The sequence below is a fragment of the Pseudonaja textilis genome, chromosome 4 (assembly GCF_049901715.1).
Source record: "Pseudonaja textilis isolate UNSWEBS1 chromosome 4, rPseTex1.2, whole genome shotgun sequence".
Taxonomy (NCBI): Eukaryota; Metazoa; Chordata; class Lepidosauria; order Squamata; family Elapidae; genus Pseudonaja; species Pseudonaja textilis.
Window position 1 is genome coordinate 42,944,234 of NC_141993.1, and position 20,636 is coordinate 42,964,869.

General features: G+C 38.8%; 1 protein-coding gene and 1 long non-coding RNA gene across 5 annotated transcripts in view; one reads left to right on the forward strand and one right to left on the reverse strand.

The window, feature by feature from the left end:
* LOC148125803 (uncharacterized) overlaps nt 1–20,636 on the forward strand; it is a 503,025-nt gene that overhangs the window by 440,186 nt on the left and 42,203 nt on the right. The window lies entirely within an intron of this gene.
* TECTB (tectorin beta) lies at nt 404–18,638 on the reverse strand. 4 transcript variants are annotated; one of them, XM_087932727.1, is made up of 12 exons: nt 18,463–18,638; nt 17,882–18,042; nt 17,029–17,196; nt 15,731–15,921; nt 13,946–14,088; nt 13,770–13,842; nt 13,051–13,154; nt 12,886–12,969; nt 12,568–12,730; nt 10,970–11,039; nt 2,761–2,793; nt 404–612 (listed from the first exon to the last, which is right to left on the reverse strand). In XM_087932727.1, exons 3-12 carry the CDS (start codon nt 17,102–17,104, stop codon nt 560–562), a joined length of 990 nt encoding a protein of 329 aa, XP_087788853.1. In that variant the 5' UTR covers nt 17,105–17,196; nt 17,882–18,042; nt 18,463–18,638; the 3' UTR covers nt 404–559. The 4 variants fall into 4 exon arrangements, with proteins under 4 accessions (XP_087788853.1, XP_087788855.1, XP_087788854.1 ...); XM_087932729.1 differs by having other exon boundaries at nt 17,987–18,042; nt 18,463–18,604; XM_087932730.1 differs by lacking the exon at nt 404–612 and adding an exon at nt 670–1,301 and having other exon boundaries at nt 18,463–18,605.

Sequence of the window (20,636 nt, forward strand, 5' to 3'; positions counted from 1 at the left end):
TAATTATGGTATATAAACCACGGTTAATGGCTTAATAAGATATGTGAATTCAGTCAAATATACTTTACTCAATAATGGGCAATGGTCTTGGTTGTACACAAGGCTTCTCTAACATAATATACAGAAGCCAAGATCTAATTATAGTACAAAACTGGTTTGATTGATTTATCCTGAAAATTACTACGGATCTTGAGGTAAGAACAGCTATATTTCAGTCATTATTCTGTTAATCCAATTATTCTCTATTGTATTCTTTAAGAAACTGTACTAGCAATAAGTAGCTTATTTCTGCAAAGTGATTTTGTTGCTAGTCCCAATATTTAAAGATAGATGCTTGGTTCATATAGTCAAAATTAAATAAAGGCTGCCTTTTTTCTTTGGAATAACATTTGGAAAAAAAGCATTTGTAAATTATATTAAATATCTTTATTATCTTAATCAGAAAACAAGAAATGTATATTAAGAAAGCACATAACTGAATACAAATCAGTATTATTCTTATATCTCATAGAAGTATTTTTATGCAAAATTTAATTAACAGTTGAAGTTGGATCAGATATTATGCTGAAACTGCACAAATTCCAAATAGCAGGAATAAATGGGAAACTGTAACTGTAAAAGAAAGACAAACAGAAAGAATATAAGTCATTGGTAACTGTCACTACAAAATCTCTAGCATCACATCTGTTTACGTGCTTGTACTTTCAAAAGTATTGTAAAGATATATTTTTCATTCATTTTTATTTTTGAAACTTCAAACCAACATAGACTCCAGGTAACTGTCTCATCTGCTTTCTGAAGTTTTGGGGACAAGATTTTTGGAAGCGGCTTGCCATTTCTTCCCAGGGTGGGCTTCAAAATTTTTAGCAAAAGGTTCTCTACCAGTTGCTGGGTAGCCATGGTAGATGTGGCCTAGTTGGCTTCCTGAACCATGGCAGGGGGCATTTTTGCCCTCCCCAGCTTTCCTTGAGCCTCTGGGAAAGCAAAAACAGCATCCCCATGCTCTGGAGGCTCTCCGGAAGCTGGAAACAGGCCCATTTCTGGCCTTTCCGAGCCTCCACATGTACCTTGCACTTACCTGCATCCCAAACAGGCTGCGTAGGGACTCCTGGGAGTGATGGGACAGAGTGGCGGGGCCAGCCAGGAGTGGGATTTGGAAGTTCTCTGAACTGCACAGAATCTTAACTAGGCTCTCCCAAACTTCTGCAAACCCCCAGCAGCCCATGCCTGATTCCTTCATTGGTTTCCTCCTTATTAGGGTTGCGAGAGAGTGGCCCAAAATAACTCATTTGATTTTGTATCTAAGGTGGAAATAAAATTCATAGTCTCTCAGTTTCTAGCTCAGTGCCTTAATCACTACTCCAGACTGGTTTTCATAGTGAAGGTACTCATTATTTATTATTGAGGTTTTTTGTTTATTTGAATGAAAAAATATATACAGTGGTATCTAGGTTGTATATGGAAGGCTATAGGAAATGTAGTAAGCCTGTACTCTGGACAATATCTGAGGACTGCTTCTTGCTCACTCTCTGAAGGACTGAAAGCAAGAGGCCATTTTTAAATGACATGAAAAGATTACCAGAATGGATTTTTTGTTTTTACTTCTATTTTTTAAAACATTTTCTAAAAAAAAAAAGATGGCTTTAGTAAGCAACCATCTTCCATTTTCATACTTAACCTTCTCCTCAAAAAGCTTGAAAAATAACTCTGATTTCATTACAGTACTAACTTTCAGTACTGGAATGGATGCAATTTGAGCCAATTTTTCAGAATGTCTGGGTGGGAGGTTATAGGAATTGAAGTCATTTGCAAACCTGTGGATACCTACTGCCATTCCACCTGAAAATTATGAAACAAACAACCAGCAAACAAAACATTGTCCAGCTAAACATTGCCCATTTTATTTCCACATTTTGTGATGCAATCTCTGAGTGGCATATAGCAATTTAAGAACTTATATGCCACTTTATAGTGCTTTACAGCACTCTGAGTCGTTTACAATGTGAGTATATTGTCCCAAACAATCTTGGTCCTTATTTTACCAACCTTGAAAGGATGGAAGGCTGAGTTAACCTAAAGTCCATCAGGATTGATTTCATAGCTGTGGGCAGAATAAGCCTGAAATACCGCATTCTAACCACTATGCCACCAGAAGTCCTACAAAATGGATAATGGCTACCTATGCTGTCAGGAACTCTTCTGAAGAGACACAAATATTAGAATCTGATCAGGAATTTTAAATTATGTTTCATGACATGTCATGTCTTGCAGACATCTCCCTACCAAGATTGTGATGTTAACAGTGGTAAGAAAGAAGTAGTACTGTATAAAATCCTTTCTCATTTTAAAGAGTTTTGTCTGAAGATTGTCCAGCTGTGAGAATATTATGCAACATAGAAAGTATGTACAACAAAGCAATGGCCCTTGTGCTTTTAATTTAAAACAACAGTCTTCATTTGTTATCTATTAGGACTGTTCAATAGTTTAGATTTTGTTTTGAAAAGTTGCTTCACAATATGCAGTAATGTGAACCCACCATCTGATAAAAGAGCTGCACTTTTCCCCAAGATATATCAACATATGTCAGTGACCCAGTGAAACAGGTATATAATCAAAGAAGTTGGCAGCAGATGTGTATAGGCTTCCACATATGATGAAGCAATTTTCAGTTTCAAACTGAAGCATTACACAGCCCTATTGTTTGTATAGTATTAGCTGGATTACAATTAATCTTTTAATTATAGTATTTCTAAATTCTACCTGAAAATGTGCAACTCCTGGATAACCCTTTGCCTGTGTGAAATAAGAAAAAAGTCTTAGATTATTAGCAATTTGTATGATATTATCAATTCAAGCTACATCGATTCTAAAAAGGATGGCCTATTCAGAAAATTTGAATAGTTGAACTTGCAATTTCATTTTAAACAATGTTCAGGGTAGTGGATCATTACACTTTCTAGTTCAGAGTAAACAAAATACCTCAAACAGCTTATCTCAGCTATCCCCTACACACAACTTTCTAAATTAAAAAATATATATTGTAGCTCATAATCGGCCACATTCAGTTTAAATGTTCTGTTTCTGCCTTAATTGGAAAATCAAGTGAGAGGTAGCCAGAAGTCAGAATAAGGCTAGCCTGCATCCCACTACTGATATTTAAAGTTTATTCCTTATATTTATTTTCCTTTCTCAGAAAAATTCAGCGGTCTCCCAAGTTAAATGTGAGCTTCTATTTGCTCTTTCCAGACTACTCTGGCCCAGAGTAAGCATTGTTTGCTATCAAATATTCTACCCAGGAAAGGAAAAATAAAATTGACTTCACTACTGATGCATATAATGGTGGGACAGTCTCAGGACAACAGAGCTGGTGATCATCCATGTTATGTCCTGAGGACTCAAGGAGTTCTCACTCAGGTCCACTCACTTTACGTGGGCGTTATTCCCCCCATTCCCATTGGTTGGCTCTCCCCAGCAGCCAGCTATAAAAGCAGGCTGCGGGGTCCAACCGGTTGCTGATTGCTGCGAGCCAGTTCCAGGCTTGGCAAGCACGGTCAGCCCTTTATTGTAAAATAAAGTATTGTTGCACTCATGCTCTGGTTCAGCCTCTCATTGCTCAAACAAAACACTGGCGACGAGGATGGGATGGCTACCAGAAGCACCTTGCAACCGCTGAGTCACTAGCCACCGATCCACAGCCCAGAGAGAGCGATCGGCTGGCGACAGGAAACGCTGATCCGCAGCCAGAGAGAGCGGTCAGCTAACGAAACGCAGCGATCAAAAAGAGCAAACGCAGATCCGCAGCCAGAGAAAGCGGTCTGAGTCAAATAGTTAGAAGCGTCTGTAGCCGCTTGTTAGCCCCGCTACGGGGAAAGTGAAGCGCTGCGAGCCGCAGCCGCTCTGCATTTGGCGCGAAATTCAAACGGGTGTCATTTGAATTTCGAGCCAGTAGGAATCACAGCACAGCGCTGTAGAGAGTCACTAACGCCCACTTTTTGGCGCGAATCAAGACACCTCCAACGGCTAGCAGCCAACGTGGTAACCCAGAGAGAGAGAAAGAGAGGGTAGCAAAAACCTCTCCAGAGCTGATATCACTAGTAACTCACGAGCGCCGTAGTCCCAGAGAGATTTTTCCGCAGGTAGCCCAGCCGTTCCAGCACCATGAGTTCCAACCCAGTATTCCCGGCGTTTAAACCAGACGAAGAGAAGTGGGAATCGTATAAGAACCGCTTCAATCATTACATCGATGCGGTCGGCCTGGCGGATGCGGGAGAGCATCGGAAAAATCCTATTTCCTAATCTACTGCGGAGCCACCGTTTTGATACCGCTGCAGCACTCGTGGCGCCGAGAGAATTGAAAAACGTTCCGTGGTCCGAGTTGCTTGAGATCCTCACAAACCACTACGCTCCCAGGCCTTCACAAATCGCCAGGAGGTTCACGTTCCGAATGAGGAAGCAATCAAGTAAGGAGACCATCAACCAATATATGGCCGCCCTCAGAACAGCAGCCCTGCACTGCGGGTTTGGAACATACCTGGAGGACATGCTCCTCGATCAATTAGTTTGTGGGGTCAAGGATCTCAACCTACAGAGGCGACTGCTAGCTAAAAAAGACCTCAACCTCGCGCAAGCGTAGAGGAGGCCCTAGCAGCCGAGCTAGCAACGAACTCAGCCACCGAAATTCAGGGCCCAAGCGCCAAGCTAGCATCGTTCCCAGTCCATTCCGAAGAGGTGGAAGCGGAGGAAGCCCACAACGATGAGAACGATGTCCATCGCCTCACCAATGACAGACGGTCGCAGGTAGGGGCCAAACAAGAGTACACCGGTCCACCCAAGCACATCACTCTGTGCCTAGCCTGTGGGGATCACATCAAAGGGCCACCTGCAAGTTTAAAGGAGCCGTTTGCAACAACTGCCATAAGAGGGGCACATTGCGAGAGTCTGCCAAGCCCCCAAAGCGCTGCACACAGACCCCGTCCTCGCACTCGGGACCACAGAGGCAAGTATTAAACTGTCGCACGCACCGCCTTGCCAGGCGTACTTGCCACACTGTTAGTAAAATTTCTCTCTCCGTTTCCCTAGAAGGTAAACCGTGCCACATGGAGGTTGACACAGGGTCAGCGCTCTCAATAATCTCGTGGAACACCCTCAAGAGACTCCACCCCAGCCTATCTACTACCCGGCTTCAGAGATGCCAGTTCGGTCTGAAGGACTACCAGGGGAAGGCCATTCCCGTGATCGGCAGAGGCAAGTTCTTTGTCAGTTTTAGAGCTTTTAAAGGCCACCTACCTCTAGTGGTAGTTAACGGCAATCTACCCACCTTATTGGGGCTCGATTGGTTTCCCCACCTCGGCCTAGGGTTAACAGGAGTCCATGCTGTCTCAACCTCAGACACTGACTCCTTATTCGCTGACTACGCAGATGTGTTCAGCGAGGAGCTGGGGTGTTATAATGGAACCCCCATCTCGTTCACCGTTGACCCCCAGGCAGTCCCAATCAGATTAAAACCACGTAGAGTTCCATTTGCTATTCGACCAAAACTAGACGCTGAATTGGATAAACTACTAAAACAAGGGGTCATTGAGCCAACAGATTTCGCCAAGTGGGAGACGCCCATTGTCACACCCTCAAAAAGATGGTAGCCTGAGAATTTGCTCGGACTACAAGACAACAATCAATAAATATTTACAAGTTAGCGCCTACCCTGTGCCCGTCATTCAGCACTTATTGCACACATTCGAACCGGGCAGTATTTTTGCTAAATTGGACATGTCTCAAGCATATCAACAGTTCCCTGTTGATAACCAAACAGCGGAACTCCAGACCATCGTCACTCACAGGGGTGCCTTCCGATGCAAGCGTCTCCAATTTGGCGTAAGTGTTGCCCCGGCATTTTTCAGTCCCTCATGGAGCGGATTTTACAGGGCCTCCCTGGTGTAGTACCCTACTTCGATGACATCTTGGTCTCGGCCAGGGACAGACCCCAACTCTTCCAGAGAGTACGAGCAGTGTTAGAGAGGTTCAGACAGCATGGCCTCAGGTTAAAAAAAGAAAAATGTGCCATTGCCACTAGACAGGTGGACTTTCTGGGTTATAAAATTGACGCCTCTGGCATTCACCCCCTGGAGTCCAAGGTTAGGGCGATCCACGAAGCTCCCACACCGACCTCCAAAACGGAGCTACAAGCTTTCTTGGGGCTCCTAAACTTTTATGCATCCTTCTTAAATTTTAAACAAGTTTTATTGATTTTTCAAGACAAACAAAACATATATAACCTCCTTTCCAAGAACTACCCATAAACTTCAACAAGACAAACAAAGCATTATTCTTTAAAACATGGTTCCACATTATCACACTTGAAGCAAAACATTGGAGAAAAAAAAAAAAAACCTCCTTAGTTATCATTTATACATATCTTTTCCCAATTTCTCTCCCTTTAATTTCATTTCTCCAAGATTTTATTAATTTAGAATCAAACATAATCCACACACTAAACATAAAACATAAAACTTCTTTGAAAAGTGACTTGGCCCCAGGTTACATCTTTTTTGACAGACCTAAATCAAATTCATGCCCATCTTATATACCCTTCATATCTTATTAACCATTTTGTATTTTCTATATAACTTCTCCCATCTTTTCACTCTCTTAATTATATTTTATTTATTTCATCTTATTTCAAAGTCATTATACTTATGTCTTTTGTCCGTTCTTTAGTAAACATCTATGTATCTCTTCCCTTTAACCAAAAAATTTCCCATGTAATCGCTTTTGAAGTATGACGCCTTCTCCTAAAATAAAACTTAAAATAATACATAATTTCCATTCTGATTCTGTTTAGTACCTTCTACATATTAAATCTTAAAATGAAAAAATAACAAACTTATAGTATAATTAAATATATAATTTCTATTCTAATTCTAGTTCTAATAAGTACATTGTTTTAGAATAGAAAAAATAAAATACTAAAGTTATAATAATATTAAAACACTAACAAATTAAACTTTAACTAAGCATTAATTATTTAACAGATCTCCTAATATTTAATCAAATATCAACATCCATCATTATTAAACATTAATATTTCATTAAATATTCCAATAAACTGTTCCAAATACAAATACTACAATACTATCTTATGCACTCTTGCAGAATCTTCTTTAATTATAAGCTATCTATCATCCTTCATCTCTAAAGAAAAAACTTTTTTAAAAAATCTTGTCCTAACCCGTGGCTTTTTTTTTCTTTTTCCCTCCCTTTCTTCTCCAATCTGGTCTTTTTGCCCCCTCCTCTCCTCTCTCCCTTTTTAAGTTTCCCTCTCTGTTGTAATTCTATTTTCAGTTGCTTTCTAACATTGTACCTTCTTTTCATCCTATTTTTCTTTTTCTTGGTTGTTTTATTAAATCTTAAATTCTCCTTTTCCCTTCCTTCCTTCCCATTTTCTTTCTTAATCAAACTTTTTAGTCCATTAAAGATGGCTTCTTCCTTTTTCTTCTTCTTCTTCTCCTTCTCCTTCCTCCAGTGTTTGCTGGTACGTAGAAACCGCCATTTCTAAAAAGTGGAAGGCAGCTCCCAAAGAATCCTTGCCACTTTGTTGTCTTTCTTTTAATTTTTCATATTCCATTTTCAGTTCATCAACCAGTGGTACCATTATAAGTTCTTTTTTAAAAACAACAACAACAACCCAGATGCTTTCAATCTTGAAGTAATTTCCAAATGTCAGAGTTATCAAACAATCCAAACAAGCAAAACTTTTTTCCTCTTCTTCTCTTTACAGTTTTTTCTCCAGAGGCAAAATCCCAGATATATTTTAAAAGCCGTATTTCCATTAATTAATGGTCTTGAAATCTTCAAGGCGTCTCCTCCAGCAAAGTTTAAAAAAAAAAGTTTTTTTTTTTTTTTTTTTAGTCCTCCCCTTCCCACTTATAACAAAGAGCTTATTTTTACCTTTAGAGAGCAGGTTTTTCTGTGCTCCTTTGCTTTCTCCGTAGGGAGGGGTAGTGAGCTTTCATTCAGCACTTTCGCCGATGTTACAAATTCTTTTGGAAACAAATGTATCAATCCAAAATCAGGTTTCCAGGGTGTTTTAAAAGTAACATCATGTCCTGGTTTAGCCAAGAAAACTTCTCCTTCTAAGTCTTCCTCCTGCACAAACTTGTCCGGTTGAAGAATCCTTCATGGCTGCCGAGACAGCCGCTCATCCGTCTCGGGAAAAAGGAGTCTAGCCGGCTGGGGAGGGGGGGTGCGATGTCCCCAGACCCCTGCTCGGATCTCCTCTGTCTTCCGCTGCCCCTTCAGGGTAGCGACAACCCCCAAATCCAGTTGGATCGGGGGTACCTTGACGGCGAGCACAGCAGGGACCCGCAGAGAAGCGGATTCCTGCCGTCGACGAAGCCTTACAACCCGGAAGTGCCTAACTTTTATGCATCCTTCTTGCCCCATAAAGCCTCAGTAGCCGAACCCCTACACAGATTACTAGACAAAAAGTCACCGTGGCACTGGGGGCACAAAGAAGACCAGGCGTTTAACGCCGTCAAATCACTACTTATGTCAGAGGCAGTGCTCATCCAATTCGACCCCAGCCTTCCTTTAGTACTGGCAGCAGACGCATCCCCTTTTGGAATTGGGGCGGTCCTTAGTCACAGACTCCCCAATGGCGCCGAGGCTCCCATCGCCTTTTTCTCCAGGACGCTCTCGGCCACGGAGCGAAATTACAGCCAAATAGACAAGGAAGCCCTAGCAGCTGTTGCAGCCGTGAAAAAGTTTCACGAATTCCTTTTTGGCCATTTCTTCGAACTGGTCACCGACCATAAGCCCCTCCTGGGCCTACTGGCCGGCGACAAACAGACACCTCAAGTCCTTTCCCCTAGAATGACAAGGTGGACACTTTTCCTAGCGGCCTATTCATACAAGCTTATTCACCGCCCAGGCAAAACTCTATCCCACGCCGACGCTCTCAGTCGCTGCCCCTTACCCGCTCCGGCTGAAGACCCAGCTCCTGTCAACGCCATTTTTGAAATCACCCAGTTGGACCTGCCCATCACCGCCCTTGACATCGCCGCTAAAACCAAGGCAGACCAAACGCTCGCCCAGGTGCTCGACTGGGTGAGGAGGGGGTGGCCGGGAGGCAACGTCGATAACAAATTCGCACCCTTTAAGACTCGCATGCAGGAGCTGTCCAGTTTGCAGGGTTGTCTACTGTGGGGCACTCGAGTGGTCATTCCGACCTCGCTGCGTACCCGAGTCCTGGAGGCGTTGCACGAGGGACACCCCGGCATTGTGAGAATGAAGGCGTTAGCACGCAGCTATGTGTAGTGGCCGGGTCTAGACGAGGACATTGTTAATTGGGTAAGTTCCTGCAGCATTTGCCAGGAATCCTGTCCTGCTCCCCCCATCGCCACCCCTACCAGATGGGAGAGCGCCAACGCCCCCTGGTCTAGAATCCATATCGGTCTGGCAGGCCCCGTGCATGGAAAGATGTTCCTAGTGGTCGTGGACGCTTATTCCAAATGGATAGACGTGGCGCAGCTATCCACGACCACCACACTAGCAATCACCAACGTGTTAACGCGCCTGTTCGTTACACATGGACTACCCGACTCCCTTGTCTCCGATAATGGCCCACAGTTCGCATCAGTAGAATTCAGCCGTTTTGCTGCCAACCTGGGCATTCGCCACATTTTCACAGCCCCATTTCACCCTGCCAGTAATGGGTTGGCTGAAAGGGCCATCAGGACCACCAAAGAGGCCCTCGCTAGGTTTGGCAGGGATGACTGGCACCACAAACTCGCATGGTTCCTGATGAGCCAACACTCAACCCCCTGTGCAGTCACCAATAAGTCCCCAGCGGAACTTCTGATGGGCCGGCGCCTGAGGACTGTATTGGACAGATTGCACCCACAATACTGCACTGACTCTCCCCTCGCTTCTACGTCGGGGGTTAGACATTTTCTGTTACAGGAACCGATATTCGCAAGGAATTTCGCCGGGGACCCACTTTGGATTCCAGGCGAGGTCATCGCCATCACCGGGCCGAGATCGTATAGAGTCAGGCTGGAGGATGGTCGCGTCTGGAGGAGACATATAGACCAGCTTAGAAGGCGCCACAGCACCCTTGCCAACAAGAGTCCAGAGTCCCCAGTCGAAGGGGAACCGCCTCATCCGCCGCCCAGCCACATCGTACCCAGCGACCAGTCTGCACCAGCGGTCGTTCCGGTCAGCCCAAGCTCGGACAACAGCACCCAGAGAGTTGACCAGCCTGATCCAACCCACGAGAGCTCGACCCCAGTAACCAACCCGGTGTTGCCCGAGGATGCCCAGTCCAGAGAGAGTGTTGGCGACACTATGCCGGCTCGACCATCACAGACTGGTACCGAACAGACAGACAATGTTCCCGAGTTGCGCCGCCCGGCGCCAACACAAACCCCGTCTACCTCAAGGACTATGCATGTTCGCATCTGGGGGAAGGGGTGTTATGTCCTGAGGACTCAAGGAGTTCTCACTCAGGTCCACTCACTTTACGTGGGCGTTATTCCCCCCATTCCCATTGGTTGGCTCTCCCCAGCAGCCAGCTATAAAAGCAGGCTGCGGGGTCCAACCGGTTGCTGATTGCTGCGAGCCAGTTCCAGGCTTGGCAAGCACGGTCAGCCCTTTATTGTAAAATAAAGTATTGTTGCACTCATGCTCTGGTTCAGCCTCTCATTGCTCAAACAAAACAATCCAACTGTTTCATAAAAGGAAAAGTGGAACGTGGGATGGGAAGATATAGTAAGAGTGGATTAGAGAACAAGGAAGGGTATGAAGTACGTAGCAGGGTGTCACTGTCTGGGTGTGTTTTGAATGATATTTTTATATGGATAAACAATGCGAATTTAAATATGTAAGTGAATGAGTGTGGAAATTCTTTTCATCTGACAAAGCAATCCTCTTCCAGTAAAGCATTCTCACTTTCATTAGAAACATTTGAACTTACTGTTCACAATGAATTCTGCAATTAAAACACCACCTGTTTGCTCGATATGTTCTCTCCTTTTTTCACAAGCCTTAAAAATAGCAAAAATACAAATAAATAATCATTAAAATAGTTATTCCTATTTAATAAAATGCATGCATTCTAAGTAGTAATAGAACCCAAAGAGAACAATAACAATAAAAAGACAAATTATTTCCCTTAGCCAGCCCAAAAGATTCAGATTCCCTTCTCTTAAACATTTTGAGAGCATGTTTGCAGTTCTTTCACAAGAGTACTTGGAATAAAGCTAAGATAGTAACCTCACTCTTGGTATATTTGGTGAAAATTTTGTACCATTAAAGACCTAGTTTGGTATAGTGGTCAAAACATCAGGATAGAAAACGAGAGACTGCAAGTTCTAGTCCCATATTAGGCACAAAAGCCAGCTAGGTGATATTGGGCCAATCACTTTCTCTCAGCCCTAAAAAAGAAGCAATGGCAAACCACTTCTGAAAAACTATGCCAATATTATTGCAGAGAGTTGTCTAGGCAATGTTCAAGAATCAGACACAAGTAAACAGAAGGGAAAAAAAGGACCACTATCCCTTCCTGTGAATTATCTGAGATATTGGAATGAGGATTCAACAACCCTGAGAGCAACATTATCATGGGAAGAAGTTCCTGATAAAGTCAAGAAGAGTGAGGTGAAGCTACAAACAATCCATAATAAGAGTGATTGAAATAAAGCAGAGATGAAGGAGAAAGCAAAGCCAAACCATTTTTCCATTGTTATCAAGAAAACAGTATGGATCTTTCTAAAGTTTTACCGGTTAGACATATATATAACTGAATGCCCCACATTCAGTCACATGCATTGACATGTAAGTCAATGAACACAATGCCTTCTGCATAATTATTTTTATAAAGGGAATCTCAAATCCAAATTTCAGAAATTATAAGCAAGGCCATAGATGTAGAACTGTCACAAACACTAAATTACTTACAGTAGTTATTTACAGTAAATTATACAACTCTTTTATTGGATTAAAAAAATGGTAATTCTTAATGAGACACAGAACATTTATCATATCTAGATAGCTCCTAAACATTACAGAGTAACACCATCACAAACATGCATTAGCACCCTCTAGTGAATATCATAAATTATTCCTTTCCATTCTTACTCATAGATGGAGCTTAAATTTACACAGATGAAGTTCAAAATTGTCTTACAATAACACAGCTTTTATTCTAGCAACCATCAGACTTAGCAAAGGCATGTCACTATGATAAGTGTACTCCCAAATCCAAGTTTTACTGCCTACAAAAGCATTAATGCAAATCCTAGATCTACTAACCAATGTCATTTTGGTGTATTCAGTATCAAGTCTGTAATCCCCCAGGAAAATTGCAAGATGGAGTGAAGAACTTGAACCACAAAGCAGAAAGGCTTAGGTTTTTAATGTTAGTCACAACGAAAACAGAAATGCTTTAAAACTGATTTAATACTGTATTGAAATGTTGGACCAAAAATCCATATATACACTGGTTTGTCTTTTCAGGTTCATGTATCCTGTTTTGGGATTCTAGATTTGATTGCTATTATTTAAAGAACTTACCACAGGGCAAAAGAACTTTTCACTATCACACACATATGTTTCACAATGTAACCACACTTTGGAAAGTTTGGGAATATTCTGGAACCGAAATGCATTAAATTGGAAGGTGGCTCGATTATTTTTGCCATTTTCATGTACTAAAGTGGAGTCATCTGTTGCACACCTATGCCAAATAAATAACAGATATTAAAATGAGGAAGAAACAGATGAGATATAAATCTAATAAATCAATAAATAGAATTAAGATATACTAACCAGTAGAGTACCATATCATGTGAATAAACCTGATTGGGTGGGAAGAGTGAATGAATTACATACCCCTTAGTTATCAGAGGCCACTGGATTTGGTAGAAATATTCTGAAGAAGGGGTTGTCCAACAATTGCTCAATACTACTTTAAATCTGCAAAAGGACAAAGGGGCATGAACATTAACAGAACAACAATATAATGCTGGGAGCCATGGATATAAAAAAAAATCATACCTATGACTTAAGCCTTTGGCTTCCACTCCAGCAAATACATCAGAGCCAATTTCTGATGTATCAACAATGAAAGGGGCTTCCTTCTTGCTTGAAAACTTGGCATTCTGAGAAGAAAAAAATGGGTAATGTAATTTATTTATTTGTTTTGCTGCAGGAGATCTGCAGGAGCAGCAAATGAAGGCCATACTTTCTCAGAGTATTTGAGGTCAGCAAAATTATTGGCAGCTGAAGTTTCATAACAGTAAGCATGCATTAAAAATATATTAAATAATTTATTATCCTTTTGTGACATCTGAAACTCTGCCTATATTATGAAAGTATTGCTTTCTATGATATACAGTCAAATGATGAGATTCTGCTTGCTGCTTGACCTGAAACAACTGATGTAATTCCTACTTATTACAAAAACACACATTGTACTATAATGAAACTGAGCAAGTCATTTTTATACCTGAGATAGAACATGATACGACTATTCCCCCATGAGGTAGTTTGCTGTTGTTATATAAACAACATTGATACAACATAAATTAAATAATCAACCATTTGCTGCCCTTTTGAATTTTTTTAAAGTTTTATTTTGTGTTCCTTTGTCAGTTCACTCTGCTTAATGGATGGTGCTGGTCAACTTAGCGTTTTCAAGATGCTATCAAATCCTTATTTTATTCACTATACTACTGAGAAATTTACTGAGCAAGCAGCACATACACTATACTTACAGAATAGAAATTGAGAGACAACTGGCTTTCAAAGGAACCGGCACTGCCATTCTTCACATGAACAGTTGCTACCCTAAAATAGGCAGAAAATGACACAGAACTGATTCCTATGCTATTGAAAATACAGCAAAATATATGCTAGAAGATGGAATTCCAATGAATTGGGGCAGTGTTACCTTTGGTCAAAGGCAGCATGGTTCACCAGATAGTTCGCCTGATAGGTGCAAGTAAATGAATAGTTGACAGGTTGGCTTTTCACAATGACAGTGCTATCATTCGAACTGATAGAGTTATAGAAATGATAAACAGGGTTTTTAAACTGCATGGGAAGAAAAAGATACAAATGCAATTTTAGTTTAAATGGTTTCTATCATTCATTCAATTCTAAATCTGTTGAGATTCTAATCGTACAGAATCATTTTACAAGCCCATGAAGATAGAAGAAATAAACATAAGTTTGCCTTCTAAAGCACATGCCACAAAAATCCACTTATTTAAAATATATTTTAAAATTTAAGATTTATTTTAAATAAATGCATTTATTTTAAAACATTTGTACATCAATTTCCATTAAAATTTTTGAAGCAGTTGATCATAAAACTAGAAAGCAAGCAGTAAGTTAAGCACAACTAAAAACAATTATGAAGTAAAGCTTTTTATTAAATATTAAAATAAAATAAACAATAAAGCGATAAAGGACAGTCTCTTAGGCTCAATCAGTACCACGAGAGTGAGACAAAATATGAGAAAATACAGAACACAAGGCAAGAAGAACTTATTCAGCCAAGTTTTTTTTAACAATTTAGTGTTGCTATCATATATGTTTATTATTTTGTACTTCCTATTTTAATGATGTATTTGTTTTTTAAGCTTCCCAGGACTGTTGAGTGAGAGGCCACCTTATATAGTTATCACATGTGTCTGGTGTCTGCTAGATGGCAGCAAAGGAACACAGAAAACTAATATTTTGCTGCCTGCATTGGTTGTTTGGACTTTTGTATGTTTTATTTTGTTTAATAGATATTTCTTCACTTTCATGAAAAGCAAAGTCCACAAAAAATTTAAAAAAATATGGAGAACAATAAGGAAAAGTAGAAAAAAATAATTATTAAACCCATGAAAAATGTGTTAAATTTATTTTTTTAACAATTTTATTTTATTCAATAGATTAAAATCCAAAATCCAATAGAAAAAAATAATTAAACAGAGACAAAACAAAATTAAACAAAAACACTGCAAAAATGTGAATAAAACACATACTTGTAAGCATACTGATAAACCTTGACCTCAAGGAATGGCATGTCAATATAGTATAAACATTTATTGTGAATCCAACACTGTAAGTTTTATTTCCAGTTTGGATATTGTAACATTAAACATATCCATTTTCCGTTTAATGTTAAAGATATCCATTTTCCTTGCCTCTTGATTGTTCCTAGATGGTATGGAAACCAAGGATATATTCTAGCCTTAATTCTGGTATGTGTGTACATTACACGTGCTTAAGCACCCTGCTTCTGACATCTTAATTGTACATTGGAAATAAATAAAATAAAATGTGCATTAATATATGTGCAATAGGAAAAAGTAGAATTTGCATTAAACACATTCATTAGTAGTATTAAATAGTACTACTACAAGTAGTAACAATGGTACTACTAACAGCAATGCAATAAACTACCATAGTTGTGAAATTGATATAGCTTTTTAGTACTTGCCAGATTAAAAAAAGAATTTGTTCACACCTGCAATATATGTTTAGTCCCTTTCCTTGTTTTACCAGGCATTGGATATTCAAATCCTGAGTGTGGCTAAAATCTCACAGCAAGGTGTGACAAGAAGTAACTTTGATCTTAATATAAATGCAAATAAATTAGTTATCTTTAACAATGCTGAAAATATAAAAATGCTAGAAAATTTTCAATTTTCCACACATGAATATTACCACATTAACTACATACATCTGACTGTGTTCCACAGTATGATTTGTTTTGGGGTGACAAATCTGGGATGGTAAATTGATAGTATCCTGCATCATAAATTCCATTATAGCAAATCCCTCCAAGTGCCAGCTGATTAACTTCCCATCCATATGGACATTCTGGGATTTTTGTAATAATTGTTTTAGGATAACAATATACCAAAATCACATCTAAAGCAAAAAAGGAAAAAGAACGACAACACATTTATGCAGCAAAGTTCTACTTACAAAATCAAGGGACGTAATGCTTTTTCCATGATTACAAGCTTGAGCTTTAATTCAAATTATGTTTTCAGTATCTTCCACTATTAGCTTCCACAATTAATATCACAATAAGCAATTGAAATTGCATTCTAATGCCTTTGGGCATCGAATAGGCAATATTATTGCAAACATGGGAGCTAAAGGCACCAACAGAGTCTGCATATCTTTACTAGTCTTCTCTCATGCTTACAAATTAAAGAAACATAAACATGAAAATAGGATTAGCAATATCTACAATTTATGACTTCTTTTTATGGCAAACTATTAGCCACATCTTATGGTTATCTTAAATTTACAAGTTGAACTATACAGCACATCATGTAAAAGCGTTAATATGCAAGTAATTTCCATCAGCAGAAAAAGACCATCTGTGATACATCTTTGCCTCATTTAGGGGATTATTATTTGCTATTCATTCTGTGGGAATCTTGACGGTAAGGAAGGCAATATAGCCCAAGTAGAATAAAATCAGTAGAACAGCCATATGGACATAAAACATGACACATTTGGGCCAATGTCAATTGTGTGTTCTCTCTTTACATGATGTACAGACTCACAACACAATAAATTAAATGCCTCAAAATTCATCCCATTTATTGCTCTGGAAATTATTCTTGGCTTTTTTTTAACGGTTAGGAATTGTTTTCACATGTACCATTCCTTTATGTACAAAGTTCTGTTTAATGTATCAGGTACTGAATAATAGCAATAAACTACCCACTGGCAAATTGCGGTTACAATGGCTTCTACTCAAACTTAGGTGTTTCATGTAAGATCCCATTGACTTCACTGGAACATTTAAACAATAAAATTAACTGAATTCAAATTTGGGGTGGTTTGTATCCTTTATAAAATGCTATTAAATGTCACACATCATTATCATTTTACATGAATAACTCAAAACACAAGATACGGTATATGTTTAACTGTTAACTATTTTTGCTATCAAATCAAATATGAACAGGCATATCGCAGATACTCCTAGATTATTATTTTTTAAATCAGTTATTTTACCTGCTTTATTTGGACTGCAAGGAACTGCAAAACCTCGAGCCAAGATGATCCACAGTAGAAAAACCAGCATCATCATTCTCCCAAAGATATGTAAATATTAGTAAAAGAATTTGCTTTTCTATAATGTTGTAGAACTCAGGAATTCACTTTTGCATATGTATCAAGTGCCTGTAAGGAACCCAGCACAATATACAAAAGAAAGAAAGAAAAAAGTCTTTCACTCTGTAACTTTATTTTGGTTCCTAATAAAAAGCAAAAATGTAATGTTTAATTTTATTTTTTTTAAATGAACATTTCCATTTAAAGTAAATGCAATATCCTAGCCATCGAAGAAGAAGGAAAAGAAGAAGAGATGGAGTAAATCAGCAAGATTTTTAAAAAATCTTATCCATTCACAGAGTGCAATTGCAATTTCTGAAATTAATTTCCTTATTCACTATATGCTTAACTTTATATACTTAAATCACTTACAACCAAGATATTTATGATTTACCATTTTGTCTCCATGAATTTTTGTTCTGCTATGAATATTAATACTATTCTACTAACAAACTATAACTCTCATTAAAAAAAACTGCTCCAGTCCTTTTGTACAAAAATAATTATATAACTTGCTGCAGATTATGTAAATGAGTTTATATTACTTGCACAACTATTGTTTCATATCAGATGTTAATTACAATTGTTATATAAATTTCACGTTGATCTGATCTATCAGAACCACTTCAGCATTCAATTCTGAATCTATAGCACATAGTTATTCTAAAATAATTTATATTTTTTCATTAGCCATGCATTTATGCTTAAATCTATGTCATATTCCAAAAGATATTTTTAAAATAATCATACATACAGCATAAGAAATAGTTTGCAGACCAAACTATTAGTTCTTCTTGTTCCAAATGTTAAGCCTGTTTTCCACCAGGTTTCTTTTTCAAATAACACTGTCTGGCATTACCTTTGCTTTATATGTGCCATCTTGTAAACGGACCCTCTGCTTTTCAGTCCTCATTACTCCATGTGGAAAAAGTAGGTTAGGTAGATAAAAGGTTAAATCATTTATTTTCCATCACAAGAAATTAATTTCAATGTTCAGTTCATGAATTTAATTTCACTTTCCTAATGCTGAGATGGATTTTACTTTAAAAAAAGAAAGCATATTTTTTCTTATGTTTAAGAAAAATTCTGATCATTGGACTAGAGGTACATGTATTATTTTCCATATAACATTCTGAGTTTTGATACTGGCAGAACTTAAGAAAAACTTATGGGACATAGCTCAAAGTAGAGCCATTACCTTTTTTGAAAGTAACTAGTAGCCTATCTGGCTACAGCCATAATACTAAGCAATATATATGAAATCTTCAGATAATTTATGGCAAATCTAAACATTTATATTTTGAATGATTGGTTGTTTCCATCATGTATTCCTACCTATTCTTAATTTCAAGCTGCCAAATACTCTAGTATTTCTTTGAAATGGCTGACATCCATTTTAAGATACAACTAGTATAGTACAACTAATGAGGGAAATAAATATGTCAGTCTTTTATAATAGGTAAGCAATTTGTAGGGACACAAATATCCCCTACTTGGGCCTTCAGCAGAGTAATCCAAAGTACAGTTTGTGCTACAATGCCTAGCTATCTGATGATGTATTTATTTGCATAAGAAAAGAAGACTCTACAAAATATAGTTGGGTGAACAGTATTTGATCTCTATAGTGATAAAAGGTGAAGGCCCAAGGGAGGTTTGTATTGCTCAAAGTAATTGCAGATAAAAAAGAGTATTCATTAAATAGCAAATTATACTTCAAATGCATTTCCTAAGAGAGCTCCCTTTTGATAAGTAGATAGTACAACCTTAACGATGGGAGTATCTGTACTGGCCTCTACAAAAAGTGAATCAATGGCTTCTTGTCATCCCAGCCTCAAAAGCTTTTCTTGATAAATAGTTCTTTAGTTTCTCCTTGTTCTGTCTACTGTTATCAAAAGCATTGTTTTATTACAGTATTTGCTGTTCATGTGTTACGAGCTGTCAGTTTGTCCAGGGAAAAGACAAATTGTGTTGTAACATTTTTGCAGGATAACATTCTAAAGCATGAAATCAGTTTTTCACAAAGAAAGCAATCTCGAATTTTAGACACTATTCTGCACATCTGCAGAAAAACCTCCTAGGATGTTATTTGTTTTCTTCTATATCCATGTTCTCATTGAATCTAATACAATCCTTCCATTTTGAAGAAAACTGATTACTCTTTTCTGTAAATATGGTATCAAATGATCTTACAGCCAACACAAAGCATAGTTGTTATGACTCCACAATTATGATAAGGATATGTGTGTGTGTGTGTGTGTATACACACACACACACACACATATATGTTTTCTTAAATTTCGCGGGTACTTACGTGTACGGTATTCAGCTTTGTTCGGGTATTTTCCCATGTCATTATAGTTGTACTTTTAAAGTTGTAGCGACGTTTCGACAGAATCCCATCTGCCATCATCGGGCTTCTGTATTGTGTTCGTCTGTGAGCCAGACTTTCACAGCCATTTCTGTTTTAAATTTTGGGCTAGCCTACTGCTGTGCCAGAATAGTTTTTTCTTCATCCTGATTGGTTGGGAGTCTTGGTCTGTGTTTATTGGTCTTGGAGTTTGCTGTGTTCTGCTGGATTGGTGTTTCTAATATCTTCTGTCCATTTTGTGGCTTTTTTTGTCTTGATTGGCTGGCAACATTGTGTTTCCTATATTGGAGGCTTTTAGTGCGGCTTGGCTCCGAGTAAATGGACGGCTATCATTTATTAGGAAGCTAGGTTTCATATGGGTGCCTGGTTGGGGTGTGTTTGAGCTGGAGGTATCAGGGGGGATCTGTTTGTGCACAGGTGTTTTCCTGGCTTGTGGTGTGGAGATATTTTTGTTTGTGAGTGCAGGCTTCCAAATAATTGACAGTCTGGTGGAATCATCTGTTCTATTCATGCTTTCAGGTTTTTTTTCAATCTCTATGGCTTCTCTGATAATTCTGTAGCTGGGGTTTTCTACAGTGGCTAGGGTTTTGGTGTCAATATTCTCATTGTTCTAATACTTTCACACAATTGTTTTATGCTAGGCATTGATTTTTTTTATCTAACAGGATACTTAAGAAATGATCTGCATTGGGGGTCTGCAGTAGGACTTTCAGATGTTTTGAATTATCTAATAAATATCATGGAGAGGAAATAATATTGGAAGGCACCAGACTGGCGGACAATAATTTCCTGAAGAAAACTGTCCATGCATATGTTTAATTCATGAATGTTACACAGATTGTGAGTTACAGTACAAACTACTTGTTTGAATATCTGCATGAAGAGATTGTTATTATTCGCAATATTGTTAAAACAGCAATTTAATGATATTTGTACACTGGTATTTTGGGTAAAACAAGATAGTTGGTGATGCATTATTACATGTTTGTTTCTCCTGTTCAATAAATATTCACTACTTTAATAATTATATAGCAGTCTGGACTTTTGGTTGCATCTCCTTCGAGGATGGACCGAAGACCGTGATCATGCGCGTCTTCAATCCATGTTGCACTTCAGGGCTCCAAATTGGGCTAGAGCCACC